The sequence below is a fragment of the Monodon monoceros genome, unplaced genomic scaffold, assembly GCF_005190385.1.
Source record: "Monodon monoceros isolate NGI ecotype Baffin Bay Population unplaced genomic scaffold, NGI_Narwhal_1 Super_Scaffold_6, whole genome shotgun sequence".
Classification (NCBI taxonomy): Eukaryota; Metazoa; Chordata; class Mammalia; order Artiodactyla; family Monodontidae; genus Monodon; species Monodon monoceros.
Genome location: NW_021703783.1, coordinates 8938736 through 8954688, shown reverse-complemented (window position 1 = coordinate 8954688; position 15953 = coordinate 8938736). Strand labels below are relative to the sequence as shown.

At 40.6% G+C, this 15953-nt stretch overlaps 1 protein-coding gene across 2 annotated transcripts in view; it reads left to right on the top strand.

Moving 5' to 3' along the window:
- The first annotated feature begins 533 nt into the window (after window positions 1-533).
- LRP6 (LDL receptor related protein 6) overlaps window positions 534-15953 on the top strand; it is a 174365-nt gene continuing 158945 nt past the window's right edge. Inside the window, exon 1 of one of the 2 annotated variants that reach the window (XM_029204999.1) lies at window positions 534-847. Coding sequence is in view for 1 of the 2 variants with exons in the window: in XM_029204998.1 (XP_029060831.1) it covers window positions 793-847 (55 nt within the window). In the remaining variant the exon portion in view is untranslated. The remainder of the gene's footprint in view (window positions 848-15953) is intronic. The other variant, XM_029204998.1, reaches the window with a different exon arrangement.

The following is a 15953-nucleotide window of genomic DNA, read 5'->3' as shown; positions in this document are numbered from 1 at the left end:
CCCGCGAGGCTCCCCGAGCGTGGACCTGCGGCTTCGCCGGCCCCGGCCCGCCGTCCCCCGCCGCCCCCCGCCGCCCCGGCCCAGGTGGCGGCCGGCAAGGCCCGTGAGCCCCACCTGGCTCGGCCGGCAGCGGCCGCACAAAGACCCGCGCAGGCGGCGGCCTGGCCGAGCCGCAGAAAGTAGTCCCGACCACGCCGTCTCCGATGTTGTTCGACGTCGCTTCACGCCCTCCGCGGGGAGGGCCGAAGGGGCCGGCCCGGGAAAGAATCCCATTGGAATGCGCCGCCGGGCGGCCTTTCCCCTCCCGCCCGCCCGCCTCTGCTCGCCCCGCAGGTCTCCCGGGGTCTCTCAGCCGAGGCCGTGCGCACGGCCCACTCTCCTTTTCTGGAGTGCCCGGGAGGCGGCGCCGAGGGAGGGGGCTCGCCCGCGCGCAGGGAGACCTCGGCGGCGACTCGTGCAGGCGGCGGGAGGTATATCCCTGCGCCGCTGCGTGAGAGGAAGAGGCTGAATGAGGAGCTGCGCGGGGGAAGCGGGGCGCCGGGGGAGGAGGCGGCGGCATGGAAGCAGACGCTGGCGTCGCGCGAGCCCCGGGCGGAGCGGCGCGATAGAGAGGGCGGCAGCGGCGGCGGCGGCGCGCGCGGAGCCTTGACGGGCCCCTTTCTTTCTTCTCTCTCGGGAAAGCTGGGAAGCATGAGCGTGCAGACCTGCCGCTGCGGCGGCCGCCCCGGCTCCTCGCCTCCCCCTCTTCGGGCCGCCCCTCGCCGGTGAGAGAAGCGAACGCGAGAAGGGAAGATGGGGGCCGTCCTGAGGAGCCTCCTGGCCTGCAGTTTCTGCGTGCTCCTAAGAGGTGGGGAGAAGCGGGGGAATGGGGAAGTTGGTGGGCTTTGGGGGGGAGGGGGCCTCGTTCTGCGGTGTCGGGGGGGAGGGGAGGGAGGGAGGCGAAGCAGGGGAAGAGGAGCCGGGAGAGGCCTGGTCGTGGGGAAGGAGGGAGAGAGGGGCCCGGGAGAAGGGGCTGCGTGCTCCGCCCGGCCACGCTGCAGCCCCCGCCTCGCTTTACCCACCTCGTCGGGGCCGAGCGGAGCCTCCGTCCGGCCTCCCTGACCGGGTGACACCCCGACCCCCCGGAGCCCCATTCTGTCCGAGTGACTGAGGGTCGGTGTGTCTCTTTCTGCCTGGAGTCACCGGGGACGAGGGGCTTTGTCTGGATTTTGGCTCTCGGAACGGTGGAGCCCAAGATGCTTCCACGTTGGGCTTTCACCCTCGAAGCCCCCGCCTTTTCCGTGTCGGTCCTGGGAACTTTGAGAGCTCCCTTACTATTTTTCCAGGCCTTGTTGCAACTAATAACTGGTTTCCGTTGGGGATATAATGATCGTGGGTGAGAGCACAGTTGGAAAGTGACTCCGAGGTTAAAGGTCGAGAGGTTCAGCCTTGGGAATCGCCCGGGCTTCAGGCCATAATAAAATAGAAACGTTGCCCTTGCAACTCCTGGCATTCAGGACTTGCCCCTATTTTCGGAGCATGCAAGTGCACAGTTGGCACCAAGTAGGAGAGTCATCCTTGGTGGAGAGGAGCCTGTCCTGGGACCTAAGTTATCGTCTGCTGCGCTCCCCTGGAGACTGCTTGGCACTTTGGTAAATAACATAGGGTATTCGAGATAATTTGCCCCCAGAATCGCGTAAATTCGATGGTCCTATGGGTTTTTGTTTTTGAATTGGCCTGCAAAGCTGTCACATACGCTGTGACTTTTATTTTGTGACAGTTCACTGAGGTTTTTCACTGGCCCGCAAGATTTCAACAGCTCTTCCCAAACTTACCAGTGGGGAAATGGTGATGACTCTGATGCTATGGGGCATTTACCAGCAGAGGAATTTAAGTACCGATTGATGCAGTGACTTGTAGCTTTGGTTTTGTTAAAACTCTCGCTTGTGTTCACGGTCAGTTTTTTTTCAGGTACGGAACCTCTTGGGTCTAAGGAGATTTTTAGCTATTAATTTAACAGGCTAAACTTTTGTTAAGTGTGCAAACTTAACTGAGGTTTCCAGAACACGATAGAAAATAATAGTCTTGTGCTATAAATGAGCCAGATATGCCATTTTTGAGTGTATATTTATTTTAGATGAGAGTGATTGGCATCGTTTTGGAGGAGGAATTTTTTTTCTTTAGTTACGCTTCAGGATTATTACGTCTGCCTGTTGTATCTTTTACTTAATTACGACTCACTGTAAGCATATCCTAAACTATTTCCACGTGTAAACTCCAGAAAGCTAGTGTCCATTTCATTTTCATGGCAGAGAATTTAATGCAGTGTTATGTACTTGAGAGGTTTAATAAGTATATGTTTACTTTGTTATAGTATACTCCCTGTCGAAAGGGGATTTTGCTATAGCTGTGCAAAACAATTATATTTGACATAAAATATGTATATATTTTAAGACAGGAGATTAATAGAGTTAATAGGAGAGTCAGCTGATGGGTTAAAGTCTTTGAGAAGTTGAAATCCATAAACCGGGATGTTTCTGGTTGCCCAGTTGTCGGAAGGGAAGGTTATGATGTAAATGCCACTTGTTTAACACCACATTTGAGCCTATTCATTATTGGAATTAAGAGAAGTTGTACTTGAAGTAATATTGTGAAGTATGATATTGTGTAAGAAGACCTAAAAGAGTTAATAGTTTAAATTGCCTCATTTCCACTAGCAAGCAAAGTTTCCAAAAGTGAAGCTTTAATTTTAAATGTAGTCTAATAATGGTATGAGGTGGTCTTTGAATTCAGTGTACTTAACTGTGAGTATATATTTGAACTAAAACTGTCTCTCAGTGTGAAAGATTTTTATTCATAATTTAGATTCTTTTCATTCCATGATAATGTCATCTTCTGTTAAAATGGCAATATTAGATAACCTTGGACTCCAGGGAGAAATGTGATTAATTTGTTGCATTAAGATAATTTTTCTTCACAGAAGAGTTGGAACTTTTAACTTTGGGAAGATGGGATGATGGGAGAGTTTGGGAGACCTTTTGTCCTCTGGCCCTGTTAAATCAGTAGCTGAAAGGCAGGGAATAATGCTGTCGTTATCTGGGCTGCATCCCTGTCCCTATCATCAGAGGACAAGGTGTAATGGAAAGATTTGGGAATTTCAACACCAAAATCTTGGGTTTAAAGTCCGTGCTTCACTACTTAATAACTTTATGATTCTAGTCTAGTCAGTGAGTTTCTCTGGGCCCCAGTTTCTTTACTTGTAAAATGTGGGTAGTAATACCAAGCTAATTTGCAAATTTGCTGGGTATATTAAATGAAGTACTGAATATCAGGTGATTTGCAAATGTTATTTTTTGTTACAATTTTTGATCGTGGACGTATCCTCAAATGCTGGGGATTTGAGATTTAATTCGTATGAGATTCACAGATTCTTAAAGATAGAAGAGATCTTGATCCTTCTGGTCTAACCATTTCATTTGCAAGTGGGGAAACTCAGAGAGATTATAGCATGATCAAGATCCTACAGCTAATTAATGTTAGAGCAGGGATTTATTGTCCATTCTTTCAGCATTTAACTGTGGTATACCTGCTATATATCAGGCTCTGATGGTATATTGGTGAGCGAAATCGCCACGGACCCTGCTCTCATGGACCTCACGACCTAGGTTGCCATCCTTACTTCCATCCAGGTGCTGGTTAGAAAAGATTATGGCTCTGATTTCTTAGAGGAAATATTTTTTATAAGAATATAAGTTTTGGAATACCATAAGTTTGTATAGTCTGTAAATACTATGTCTAGCTTATTTTGGGAAGGCTTTGTTGTTTTATAAGAATTCTTTGTTACTTACCTTTTGTTGTTGTTATTTGTTTTGGTGGGGTGTTGGTAAATACTGTCAACACAAGCCACTAGTGTTTCCCATCTTAAATTTTTATAGGAGTGGTCCTTGGGAAATTGTTTAGTATCAGGTATAACGAAGTCTTGGGAAGATAGATTGAATTTTGGTGTGGGAATCAGGAGAATTCGGTTCTTATTCTAAGTTTGTCATTTGCTAGCTGTGTGACCTTGGATAAGTTACCTTATCTCTGTACACCTTCGTTAGGATAATGAATCCTCCTTTTGGAGGTTCTCACTTCGTATTAACACACTAAGGGCTCTGAGAGGTTCTGAGGTAGAGCCCAGTTTTAACTTTGTTTAATCCACTGTTTCCCAAAGTAGACAATGAATTTTTTCGTAAATCCTTTTTAACGTTGTGCTGAACCTTTGTTCCAAGCAACACACGTAGAGAGAACCTGGACCACGTAACCCTTTAAGCGTTAGGTTGAGTCATGTGAATTGATATTTGATGATAATTTCATATAGTTGAATCTGATACTTTAATCCCTTCTTACTTACTTGGCTTTAGATTTGCTCATCTGACTAGGAAATAATTTGACTGGTTATGAAACTTCAGGGTTTCAGCTCCTTGTTATCATCAGGCCTAACAGTGATTTCCCATGGTTAAGTTTTTCAGAGAATTTTTCTCTTCTTTAATTGGAGGTTTTTCCATTTGCCGAACTGAAATGCTTTTCTGTATAGTTATATACGCTTTGACTATCAGAAAGGTTTGTCTTTTTTGAATATCAAAGAAGATTCTGTGAAGGAGTATATAAATGGAAAATATTTTATGTGAATTTATAAATTGAATATATTGGAAAAACAAGTAATACAGGTTATAGTTCTGCTTAGGCCATGGGTAACTACTCTGAGAAAATTCATTTTCATCATGGAAATTTTATTGCAAGTTGATATTCAGAGAAGATGATAAAGAGGGGCACTGTAGCAGAAAGGTATGGGCTTTGTTGACAAATCAGGTTCGTCTTCCACCACTTTATGTAGCCTTGGACAAGTTACTTAGCTTTAGTTTCTTCTACTATTTCTTCTACTATTAGACGGGTATTATACCTTCCAAGATTTCTGTGAGAACTGATGAAGTGTTTGCAAAGGGATAGCACAGTGCACAGCCTGTGAACTTTGAGTAAATTGTCACTATTGTCAAGATGGCTAATTTAAAAGAAATGTTAATGCCCAGGAAAGACGAGTAAAACATTTATATTCTGGGCACTGTTTTAGACAGTAGTTTTAAACCAGTGGTTTTTGAACTTGATTCTTTTGCAACTGGAACAAACTCCATGAAATACTTTTACTTTTGATATTTTCTATTTTGTTTTATATAAACAAGATGGCCACTATCTACTAAATTTATTTTACCTTCTAAAGGATTGCAACTTGAACACTTGTAGGTGATTATTATAAATAAGCTAGAGAATAAATAGTTCGATTGATTATAATACTTATTTACTTATTTAAAAGTTGCCCATACTTATGGGCAAAATAATTTTATCAAAATATTGTCTAATTGAGAATTTTATTGTATTTGTTTATAATAATTAAAATCAGTTGATGGACTTCTCCCTGTAGGATGGGTAAATGCTATACTGAGTTCCTGCATTGTATATTTCAGTCTTTGTATGAGAGTCTTTTACATATCTTCTGTAAAAGGACCTCCTCTTAATGAATAGAACTCTGCTCCATGTGAATAACTTTTAAATTTAGTCAGGTACATGGACTAGGCAACCTAAAGCATAGGATATTTGCCTTTGAGATTATTCATGTAAAATATAATTCATCATAAATACAAGGAAAACTGTTATTTGATATTATTAGCACATGCTTTTGTTTCTCAAGCTGTTTGTGTTATTTGTGGCAGTGACTGTCCTCACAAAAAAGTCATGCAGATGTGAGACTGGAAAATACTAAAATGTACCTGGGCTCAATTTGGTGAACATTACAGGTACTTCAATGCTGTGATCCTATTAGCTATAATGTAACTTGCTAATTTTTGTTTCTGTGATACCTTGCTTGGAAGGGCCAGGAACTTGGGGATGTGAAGTGAAATCATATTTTTAGGCAAAAAAAAAAAAATGAAAATTTAAATTATTAACTGACATGAGAAAGACGCATGACTGACCTAAGGCCAGATTGCTTGTGCTCTGGACAGTAATTTTACATGCGGTGCTTTCTGTATGCATCTGATTTCATCTGGACCTTAATATGGTTTTGAAAATGATACCAATCACTTTGGATAGGGGAAAATAAATAACATTGTAATTTTGGAGTTTGCACATAGGTGGTTTGTCGTATTACTATAAAATAAAAATGAGTCCAGATTTAGGTAAGGAGAGACTTTATTCAAAAGGATTATTGCAAAAGGGAGAATGCTCTTCTGTAGGATCTGCAGGCATCTCAAAATAAAACACAAAAAGACTCTTCTTTTATGGAGAAGGGTGAGCAGGGCTGGCAGGGCCGAGTGGGTGAGGGTGAGCAGATTGCATGATCAAGGTAGTTTAACTGGAGTTTTTTTTATTTACTGCAGTCAGTTGATGGCTTGGAATGAGCTGTTAAGGGAGCCTAAGAGCATCTGCTTGCTTAAATTTAGGGCAAGCCATACTTTAGGGGCTTGTGGGAAAGGAGAAAAGCCCGACTAAAGTTTGGTCAAGCCAAGTCAGTGGATAAGCAAGGGTAGTTGTGAGCCCTTGGTCAATCCTGCTGTTGTTTAAAAGAAAATTGGTCAGTCTTAGGGATATGTTTTAGTCAGCTCAGGCTGCTACAACAAAAATATTATAGACTAGATGGCTTATAAACAACAGAAGTTTATTTCTCACAGTTCTGGAGGCTGGTAACCCAACAGCAGGGTGCCAGTATGGTCAGATTCTGTTGAGGACCCTCTTCCAGTTTGCAGACTGCTGACCTCTCTTTGTATCCTCACAGGGCAGAGAGAAGAGAGAGGAAGCAAGCTCTCTCTGGACTTTTATAAGGGTACTGATCCTATTCATGAGGACTCTACCCTTATGACCTCATCTAATCCTAATTACCTCCCAAAGGCCCCACCTCCTAATACATTCACATGAGGGGGAGTGTAGGGTTTCAACATATGAATTTTGGGGGACACAGACATTCAGTCCACAACAAAGTAGGCTAAAGTCATTGTGAAGTTGGTCTCATTAGATTGGTCTGATTATTTATGTAGGTGTAGGCATTTTAGGTCTGCTTCAATGGGACTTTTTATAAGGAATCTTGGATTGAACTTTTAGAAGCCTCTTGAGGCCAGGAAGCCAAGTCAAGTACTCACCATTGGGTTTCACTTGCAGTACCTATAGATTTGGATAAATTCCTAAGGTCCCCAAAATATCCTAGGGTTCCTGGGCCTGCCTGGAATTGACCTTGCTTACTTTACTTGTAAGTCTGGGAACTGTAAGCCAGGTACCAGTCTAGTTTTCCCAAGGGAACTGTAAGCATTGTTGCATAAAATCAATCACAGCTCCTTAAAAGTAACTGGTGGTATTAGATTAAGTGAACATGACTTTCAAATATGACATCCAGTCAAAGCCTTGGTTGCATTATAATGTTTCCAACCGGGAGGACAGACTTTTATTGAACCTATACAAATAACTATGTTGCCATGAAAATAAGAATACTCATTTAAATAAGAGTTTTGTTTTTGAATTATGGATGAATCAGGGAGAAAAAGATAAATGTTTTTATTTCTGTTTACAAAAGCATAGTCTGCTGAAATTGTAAATGAATTATAGATAGCTTAAGAGAAAAGAGAAACGAATTCCTTATATCCAGAAAATAGGACATTAAAGTATCAGCAGTATTTTAAAACCCATAATCATCCTTCATCAGTTTATTCAGTCCTGTGTGATTAATTCTTGTTCTGCTAGATCTTGGGTTAACAGTCTCATGAATCCATGAGACTTCACTAGTTTTTTGGGAATCCTGACTCAGTCCACTGGTATAGTCTCAAAGTTATTTAAGTGATGCCATCAGAAGCTTGTGCCCAGGAGTTACCAGTATAGTCCTCTTTCAACAATCCTTTTTTTTGTTGAAGACAAGCACTTGGCCTGTAGCTTATTTGCAGGCACTTTCAGGGAAGCATCGAAGTAAAACAAAAAACACTCTGTAGATGACAAAAGACTTAAAGTGGTGGTGATGACTTATACGGGTAGTTTTAAAAGTGAAAGATCTGATGGGAGTTTGTTATAAAAACTAATGCATTTGGGCTTCCCTGGTGGCGCAGTGGTTAAGAATCTGCCTGCCAATGCAGGGGACACGGGTTCGAGCCCTGTACTGGGAAGATCCCACATGCCATGGGGCAACAAAGCCCGTGTGCCATGACTGCTGAGCCTGCGCTCTAGAGCCTGCGAGCTACAACCACTGAGCCTGTGAGCCACAACTACTGAAGCCCGTGCGCCTAGAGCCCGTGCTCTGCAACAAGGGAAGCCACCGTGATGAGAAGCCTACAAACCACAACGAAGAGCAGCCCCCGCTCACCGCAACTAGAGAAAGCTTGTGCACAGCAACGAAGACCCAACACAGCCAAAAATAAATAAATAAATAAAATTTAAAAATCTAAAAAAAAAAAAAAAAATGCATTTGATGAATAAGTTTGGTTGTTTTTATGGCATGCAAACCAAAATAAAATCAGTCCAGAAAAGTTTTAGGCAAGATATCTATAAGCATAATGATTAACCTTATTTTAAAAAACAGTAGCTATTACATCTGATTTATGAGTATAAATGAATATAACTGTTGTACAGAAAAAGACTTAAAGATATAGCGTAATCCTGAGATACAATGTGTCATGAAGCGTATAGTTAGAGCATATCAAGAATATATCAAGATTATCAAGTAAAGATTTTTAGTTAAGTCTGGAATAAGTCCTAAACATCTGTATAATAAAATTCCGTAAGTAAGTTAAGTGAATCACTGGTGGAGAACCACTCACTGGCCTACCAATAATATACTGTATTCAAATTAGAGAAATGAAATTGTGACCAAGGTAACATTAAAAAAAATCATAAAAAAGAAAAATCAAAATTGTAATTGATGACTCTCTACTGTTGTCTAATATCAGACAAAGCACCACTGGGACTCAGGAAATGGAAACACATTGTGAACACTGAGGCTAGTGATACATTTCTAGGAACTTCATCCAGTTTTTGAAATATATTAACATTTTACCCATACTGATTTAATCTAGGGAGGGTAAGCCTCTCTTCTGATTGGACAGTGCTTCCCATGCAAATCATAGCATTGATCAAATAAACCAATTATTTTTAGTATCTCTCTTCTTACAAGGTGAAAGAATTAATCCTTTGTGAACTTCCAGGGGCCCTTTGAGAAATTTTAAAGACAGTTGTAGGTGCAAAAGACATCATTTAGTATTTTAATTTGAAAAGGCAGTATGTCAAAAGCTGTCAGGAGGTTTGAACATTCGATTAAATAGGATCATGGATCAGTGAGAAAAAATACCTGGCAACCTATTTAACCAGTGTAAAAAAAATATTTTTTTAAAAGTGAACATAGGAAAGAACTTTAGCTCTTTCAAAAGTGAGAAGACTTTTTAAAATGATAAGACATGATAAAATTAACACCAAGTGCAGGGAATTCCGAAAAGACACCGAATTTTTGGCTTCTAAGGAGATTGATTACTCAGAAAGCAAAGAAAAACCTTTTATAACCTCTTTATTAACAGCGGATCAGAACCCAAGAAGATTTTGTCATTTTAGTAGAAAACCAAATTTTAATTTTATAAGTATAATGTTTGATACTGAAGCACTTTCTGAAAATCTTACAAATAAACCTGTCAAGTCTTAGCTGGCTTTGACCATGACAAATAAAATTCTTTTTATCATCAACTTGTTATAACTTTCTCTGTCCATTCAGGTTTTGTTCTGCATGTTCCTCTTTCTCATTCTGGAGCACTTAGTCATTTTACTTTAGGACCTTTTTTTTTTTTTTCTTAAAAACACATTTTGCATATAGAGTTGTTCCTTTCTGTCATTATTTCTATTAGAGTCTCATTTACATACAAGATTATAACTTATAATTACAGTAACTACTATTTTACAGAGAAAACTGTGAGGTGGATAGTTGTGAACTGTCATACACCAATGTTTTGTAGTAGACTGGCAGAGTTTATGAATATACATCTTACAACTTCTTATAGCCATGCACTTCCGGATAGTACAACTTCTCAATGTGACAAAAATGAATATGTTCATTGATAGACTCAAATATGTGTGGCTTCTTGGTACCATGAAAATAAGAGGCAAAAACTTGTATAAACTTGAAATGCTTATGCTTCAGTGTTCTGTCTTACTTAGAAATGACCTAGGTATTTAATGAATATCCATGGACTAACTTAGCATAAGTCTAAGGTTTTAAGTTACTAAAAGATTTTGGAAACTACAAGTTGGCTTATTACAAGATATAATTACTTTTGAAGTACAATTTGTCAGAATAATGATTCAACTTGACTAAGTACAAATGTAGATATAATGCTAGTTTATTCTGTCAGTAAACCTGTAAAAATTTAGGAAGAACATATTCAAGTAGAATAAAAACGTATTCTTGTGTTATACTTAATGCCCATAACTCAGAAGACATAGGTGTTTTTATTAAACCAACAATATTAAACTGGTCTCATATACCAAAGATTTGCCTAAATGTATGTTAACTTGGATTTTTAAAACATTTGGGTTAGTTTCTAAGAATTTTAATTTCCTTAACTTCTGGAAATCTTAGAAATACTTTTTATATGAGCACTTTTTGTTGTTATTTTAGCAGCTTTATTGAGATATTCACACACCATACAATTCACCCATGTCACGTGTACAGTTCAGTAGTTTTTAGTCTATTCACAGAGTTGTGCCACCATCACCACAATCAGTTTTTTTTTTTTTTTTTTTTGCGGTATGCGGGCCTCTCACTGCTGTGGCCTCTCCCTTTGCGGAGCACAGGCTCCGGACGCACAGGCTCAGCGGCCATGGCTCACGGGCCCAGCCGCTTCGTGGCATGTGGGATCTTCCCAGACCGGCGCACGAACCCGTGTCCCCTGCATCGGCAGGTGGACTCTCAACCACTGCGCCACCAGGGAAGCCCCCAATTTGTATTTTTAACTTTAGGTCCCTGAGCCCCTCATGAATCCCTAGGGGGGAAAAGTGCTAGTGACTACAGGGAATTGAGGGGTTGGAGTAAGAAGGGAAAGTTCTGACAGGGTGGATAGAGGGGTGGAGGAGATTGGGGTATTAAAGGAGGATAGATAAGGGATTTAAGGGAAGGTTGAGGTTGGTAAAATGGAGGAAGGAAGAGAGATGGTGATGGGAAAGGAGAGGTTTTAGGGAGATCCCGTTTCCCAAGGAGGACATTGAAGTTCTAAATTGTCTTTAGTAAAATTTTGCCCTTTTTTAAGATACTGGACTGAATTAGGGCTATAATGGTGAAGTGTGTGGTCAGTGGGAGAAGACGGAGGGCGCTCAATAGAGTGACAGTTACCTGTTCGATTAGATAATTAAACAAGACATAAGAATTTTTTTTTCACATCTTTATTAAAGTATAATATCAGCTATACATATATCCCCATATCTCCCTCCCTCCCACCCTCCCTATCCCACCCCTCTAGGTGGTCAAAAGCACCCAGCTGATCTCCCTGTGCTATGCGGCTGCTTCCCACTAGCTATCTGTTTTCCATTTGGTAATATATGTAAGTCCATGCCACTCTCTCACTTTGTCCCAGCTTACTCTTCCCCCTCCCCGTGTCCTCAAGTCCATTTTCTAAGTCTGCGTCTTTATTCCTGTCCTCCCCCTAGGTTCTTCATAACCATTTTTAAAAAAATTCCATATATATGTGATAGCATATGGTATTTGTTTTTCTTTTTCTGACTGACTTCACTCTGTATGACAGACTCTAGGTCCATCCACCTCACTACAAATAACTCAATTTTGTTTCTTTTTATGACTGAGTAATATTCCATGGTATATCTGTGCCACATCTTCTTTATCCATTCATCTGTCTGTGGACACTTAGGTTGCTTCCATGTCCCGGCTATTGTAAACAGAGCTGCAATGAACATTGTGGTACATGACTCTTTTTGAATTATGGTTTTCTCAGGGTATATGCCCAGTAGTGGGATTGCTGGGTCATATGGTAGTTCTAATTTTAGTTTTTTAAGGACCCTCCATACTGTTCTCCATAGTGGCTGTATCAATTTACATTCCCACCAACAGTGCAAGAGGGCTCCCTTTTCTCCACACTGTCTCCAGCATTTATTGTTTGTAGATTTTTTGATGATGAAGACATAAGAATTTAAAGGAGCTGGGAAGGGGTGTTCCCTTGTGAAGAGCCAAGGAAATTCCCTTGTGTAATCTCCATTATAGGAGTTAGGGATGTTAGAAGAGGCCTCACAGAAGAGCTGGGAATATTCCCCCTCAAGAGTTAGGGTGTGATTGTCTACTCAGAGAGTCAAAGAAAAAAATTCTTGCTGGAAAATATCAAGGTAACTTCTTACCATGTTGCAACAGATAAGATGTCTGCAGCACTGGTTAAAGAGTTGAACTCAAGGAAAGATCCCTGAGTCTCTGAGCAGGAGAGGAGTTTAAATGACTCACAAAGTGTCATTATTGAGGTGGGGATGGCATGGGTCCATAGGTGAGGTCAATACCCATCCAAGTCATGTCACTCACTATACAGATGTCAAATACAAATAGATTCCTGCTTGGTAAGGCGAGTCTTTATTCAGAAAGACTTTTGCAGTAAGGAGAATGACCACAAGGTATGCAGGTATCTCAGAATCAAACCCAAAAAGATTTGACTCTTATATGTAGAAATGAATAGTGCCAGCAGGATATTTGTGGGAAAGTGGGACAAGTGGGTAGAGGTTAGCAGATGACATGACCAGGGCAGTTTTAACAGGAGTTTTTTTTGTGTGTATGGTCAGCTGATACTTCAAATGAGTCCTTAAGAGAGGATGTTCTGGATTGGCTTGCTTAAGGTTAGAGCTAGCCAGAGTTCAGGGCATAGAAGCCTGACTAATCTGGTCAGGCCAAGTCAGTGTGTAAGTTGGGCATTTGTATGCATTTGGCCAGTACTTAATGTAAAATCCTTTAGGGTTTATGACAAGTATGCTTTTAGATCAGGTTCTAAAAAATTCCTTTTAAATATTAATAAATGTTTTTTATATGACCGTCATACAGTGAACTGTGTTAGGGATTCCCCAAATTATTTAAAAGGTATGGCTCCTGTTCCCAGGTGGCAGAGGTCCTAGTTGAAGAAGGAAATATACCTAAAAAAATGCTAATATCAAATAGGTGGTGAAGACTGTAAGGGTGCAAAGAAGGAAAGCTGAGGCAATTGGAAAGATTCTTGGAATAGATAAGGTTTGAATCTGGCCTTGAAGGATTTGCTTGCTGTATAAGGTTAGAGAAATATGGAGCGTGCAGGAAAATGAATACACTGTGGTGATGGAGTATGATGTGCTCATAGTTGATGTGTTAAAAACTAGTTTGTATGATGCAGAGACTATAAAAGGTAAGTTAGAGTCATAGCACCTGGTGGAGGCCTGAGGTATTGAGGCTTTTTAATTTTAGGCACAGGAAATCAGAAACCTTTTTGAGTTGGATAAAGTAGAAGTATTAGAAGTAGAAAAGGGAAGGGAGAGTGTTGAGATCATTTACTATTGAGGTAGTTTAGGCCTGAGGTTATGAAGGTCTAGAGTAGGATAGTGGTTCTAAAAAATGGAAAAGAAGAGGCAGATTTAAGGACATGCTAAAGGAGAATCAACAAGACAGTGAGTGATTGGCAGACGGCGGGAAAAAGGTGGGTGTCAAGGATGGCTCCATGGCACACCAGTAGGATTAGGAAAATTGTGGTGCCGTTGACTCTTGAGGGTTTTCTTTGGGGGAAAGGTGATGAATTTAATTTTATGGCAGGAAGAGATGGCCAACTTAGATAATTTTCTCATCTACACTCTGTGTTGTTCCCTAAGTAAGAGAGTGTGGAAGAGAAGATTATCCAAGTTCACCTGGTTAACCAGCAACTCTATTCAGGTAATTTTCAAGTCATCATCTCCAGCGGAAGCTTCAGTTCTACACATGTAACTGCTTGTTGGCCATCTCGCCATCCTGTTTCTTGACTCTCCAATGGCTCCTGCCAGGTCTCTGCTCTCAAGAAGCTTTGTTTTAATAAAGCTAACCTTGCTGCCACCAGGAGAATAATTATATTAATCACAAAACCTTACAGTATTGGTATGCACTTCATATAACCACCCATTAGTTATTAACTCCTTTAGTCTAACTTCCCACCTATCACACAACTGAAACTGCTTTCTCCAAGTCTTCATAACCAAATCCAACTGGCCTGTTCTCAGTCCTTATTCTCTGCAGCATTCAAGAATGTTGACCATATCCCCACCTATGTAGAATGTTCTGCATACTATACTATTATTCCTCTGATCATGCTTCATCTGCCTTCTAGTTTCAGGTCTTCCCTCCCACTTAGCAAACATAGGTATAGACTAAGAAAGGAGGCAGGGCAACTTGTCATTTGAGACTGAGGACAAAGTAGAGTAGGATGGGTGGGATATAAAGAGATTTTTGAGAAGTTTGAAGTAAGATGTTGGGGATGTATGACATTTACCTTGCTTCCTGCTTCACTGAGATTACTTTGTGAGATGATCTGGGATGAAGGATTCAAAGCATGGAATTTGTCTTCAGGAAAGCAGAAAAAGTTTAGAAAGGCACTAGGGAAAGATTGGTAGGAAGTTAATAAAGGAAAATAAGGATTTCTAAGCACCTGTGAAGGTTCACTAAAGCGATACGATGGTGGTTATTTGGGTTATCTGGGTATTAGGAAGTCTGAAGGTAAGTGCTTTGGAGTGGAAGATACTGAGTGCCTTGCACATACGCTACAACTAGGGGCCAGTGTGTGTGGATCCAGTGTATTTCTTTAGTAGATTAAAACAGTATTACAAATCAAATTATACCTTTCAGATGTCCCATTTAATATATTGCTAAGTAGATATTGGTGACAGTATTGTAGAAAGTATTGAAGTATCAGAAGGGTGGTTGGACAGGATGAAATCTGGGATTTCTTTTTAATAGTGTGTATAGGTTTATGTATAGTCCTTTAGAAATCCTCAATTATAACCACTACTGCTAACTTAAATTAACTTGTTCACCCCCCCCCCTTTTTTTTGTACTCTTAAGGCTTGTGAGGCCTTAAATGACCAGAAAGGTTCTTTGGATTTTGTAGACCACATATTTAGTAGAAATGTTAATGTTGGACTTGAAAGCCATAAAAGACATTTAGCTGGTACTTAATGCCATATACAGATTTGGTATAGTTTTCCAAGGAAAGTGCCATAAAGAAAGGTGCCCAATAAATATCAGATTATCATCACTCTTGGATTTTAAATTGTAAATTCTCTGGGGCTATTTCTTAGCCTGGTGCAGCACTTAACATTGTACCCTTAACTAATATTGACCTTTCTTCTGATTTTTATAATTGGCGCATAATATGAGGGGCTCAGTATAAGACAGTGCAGTGAACACTATGTGGACTGATAAATCAGTGTGATGTATGAACGCCTGAAACGAGCTAAAAGTGAATCTGTGAGGGAAATTTACTAATTTGCCAATAGCAGCTGTAGGTACACAGAATAAGCAGAAAGGGCTCTTAGTCACTTTTTTAAAAAGCTGTCCGCCCATCTGTTTTTGACTAAGAAAGTTGGACTTAAGCTTAGCTAGAAGAGTTCATGTTGTGCTTACTGATGAAAATAGTGGACTTCATAACTCCATTTGGCAGACACAACCCATAAACTGGCTTAAACATCACTTTTTTCTTTACTGTTTTTGAGCACCTTAATTTTTTTTTAAATTACTTTCTTAAAGAGGGAGTGCTTAGTTTTCAGTGGCACTTGGTCTTGGCTTTGGATGACTGTCTTAGATGACTGTCTTTAGTAAGTAATTGTGAGAGAAGATCATGTAGATTATTGCATCGTAACTCTGGTCTTATTTTTGCTGCCTCGTCTGTGTTCTTCATCTCAGCCTCTAGATCTGTGCTATCCATACGACCACTTGTCTACTTAAATTT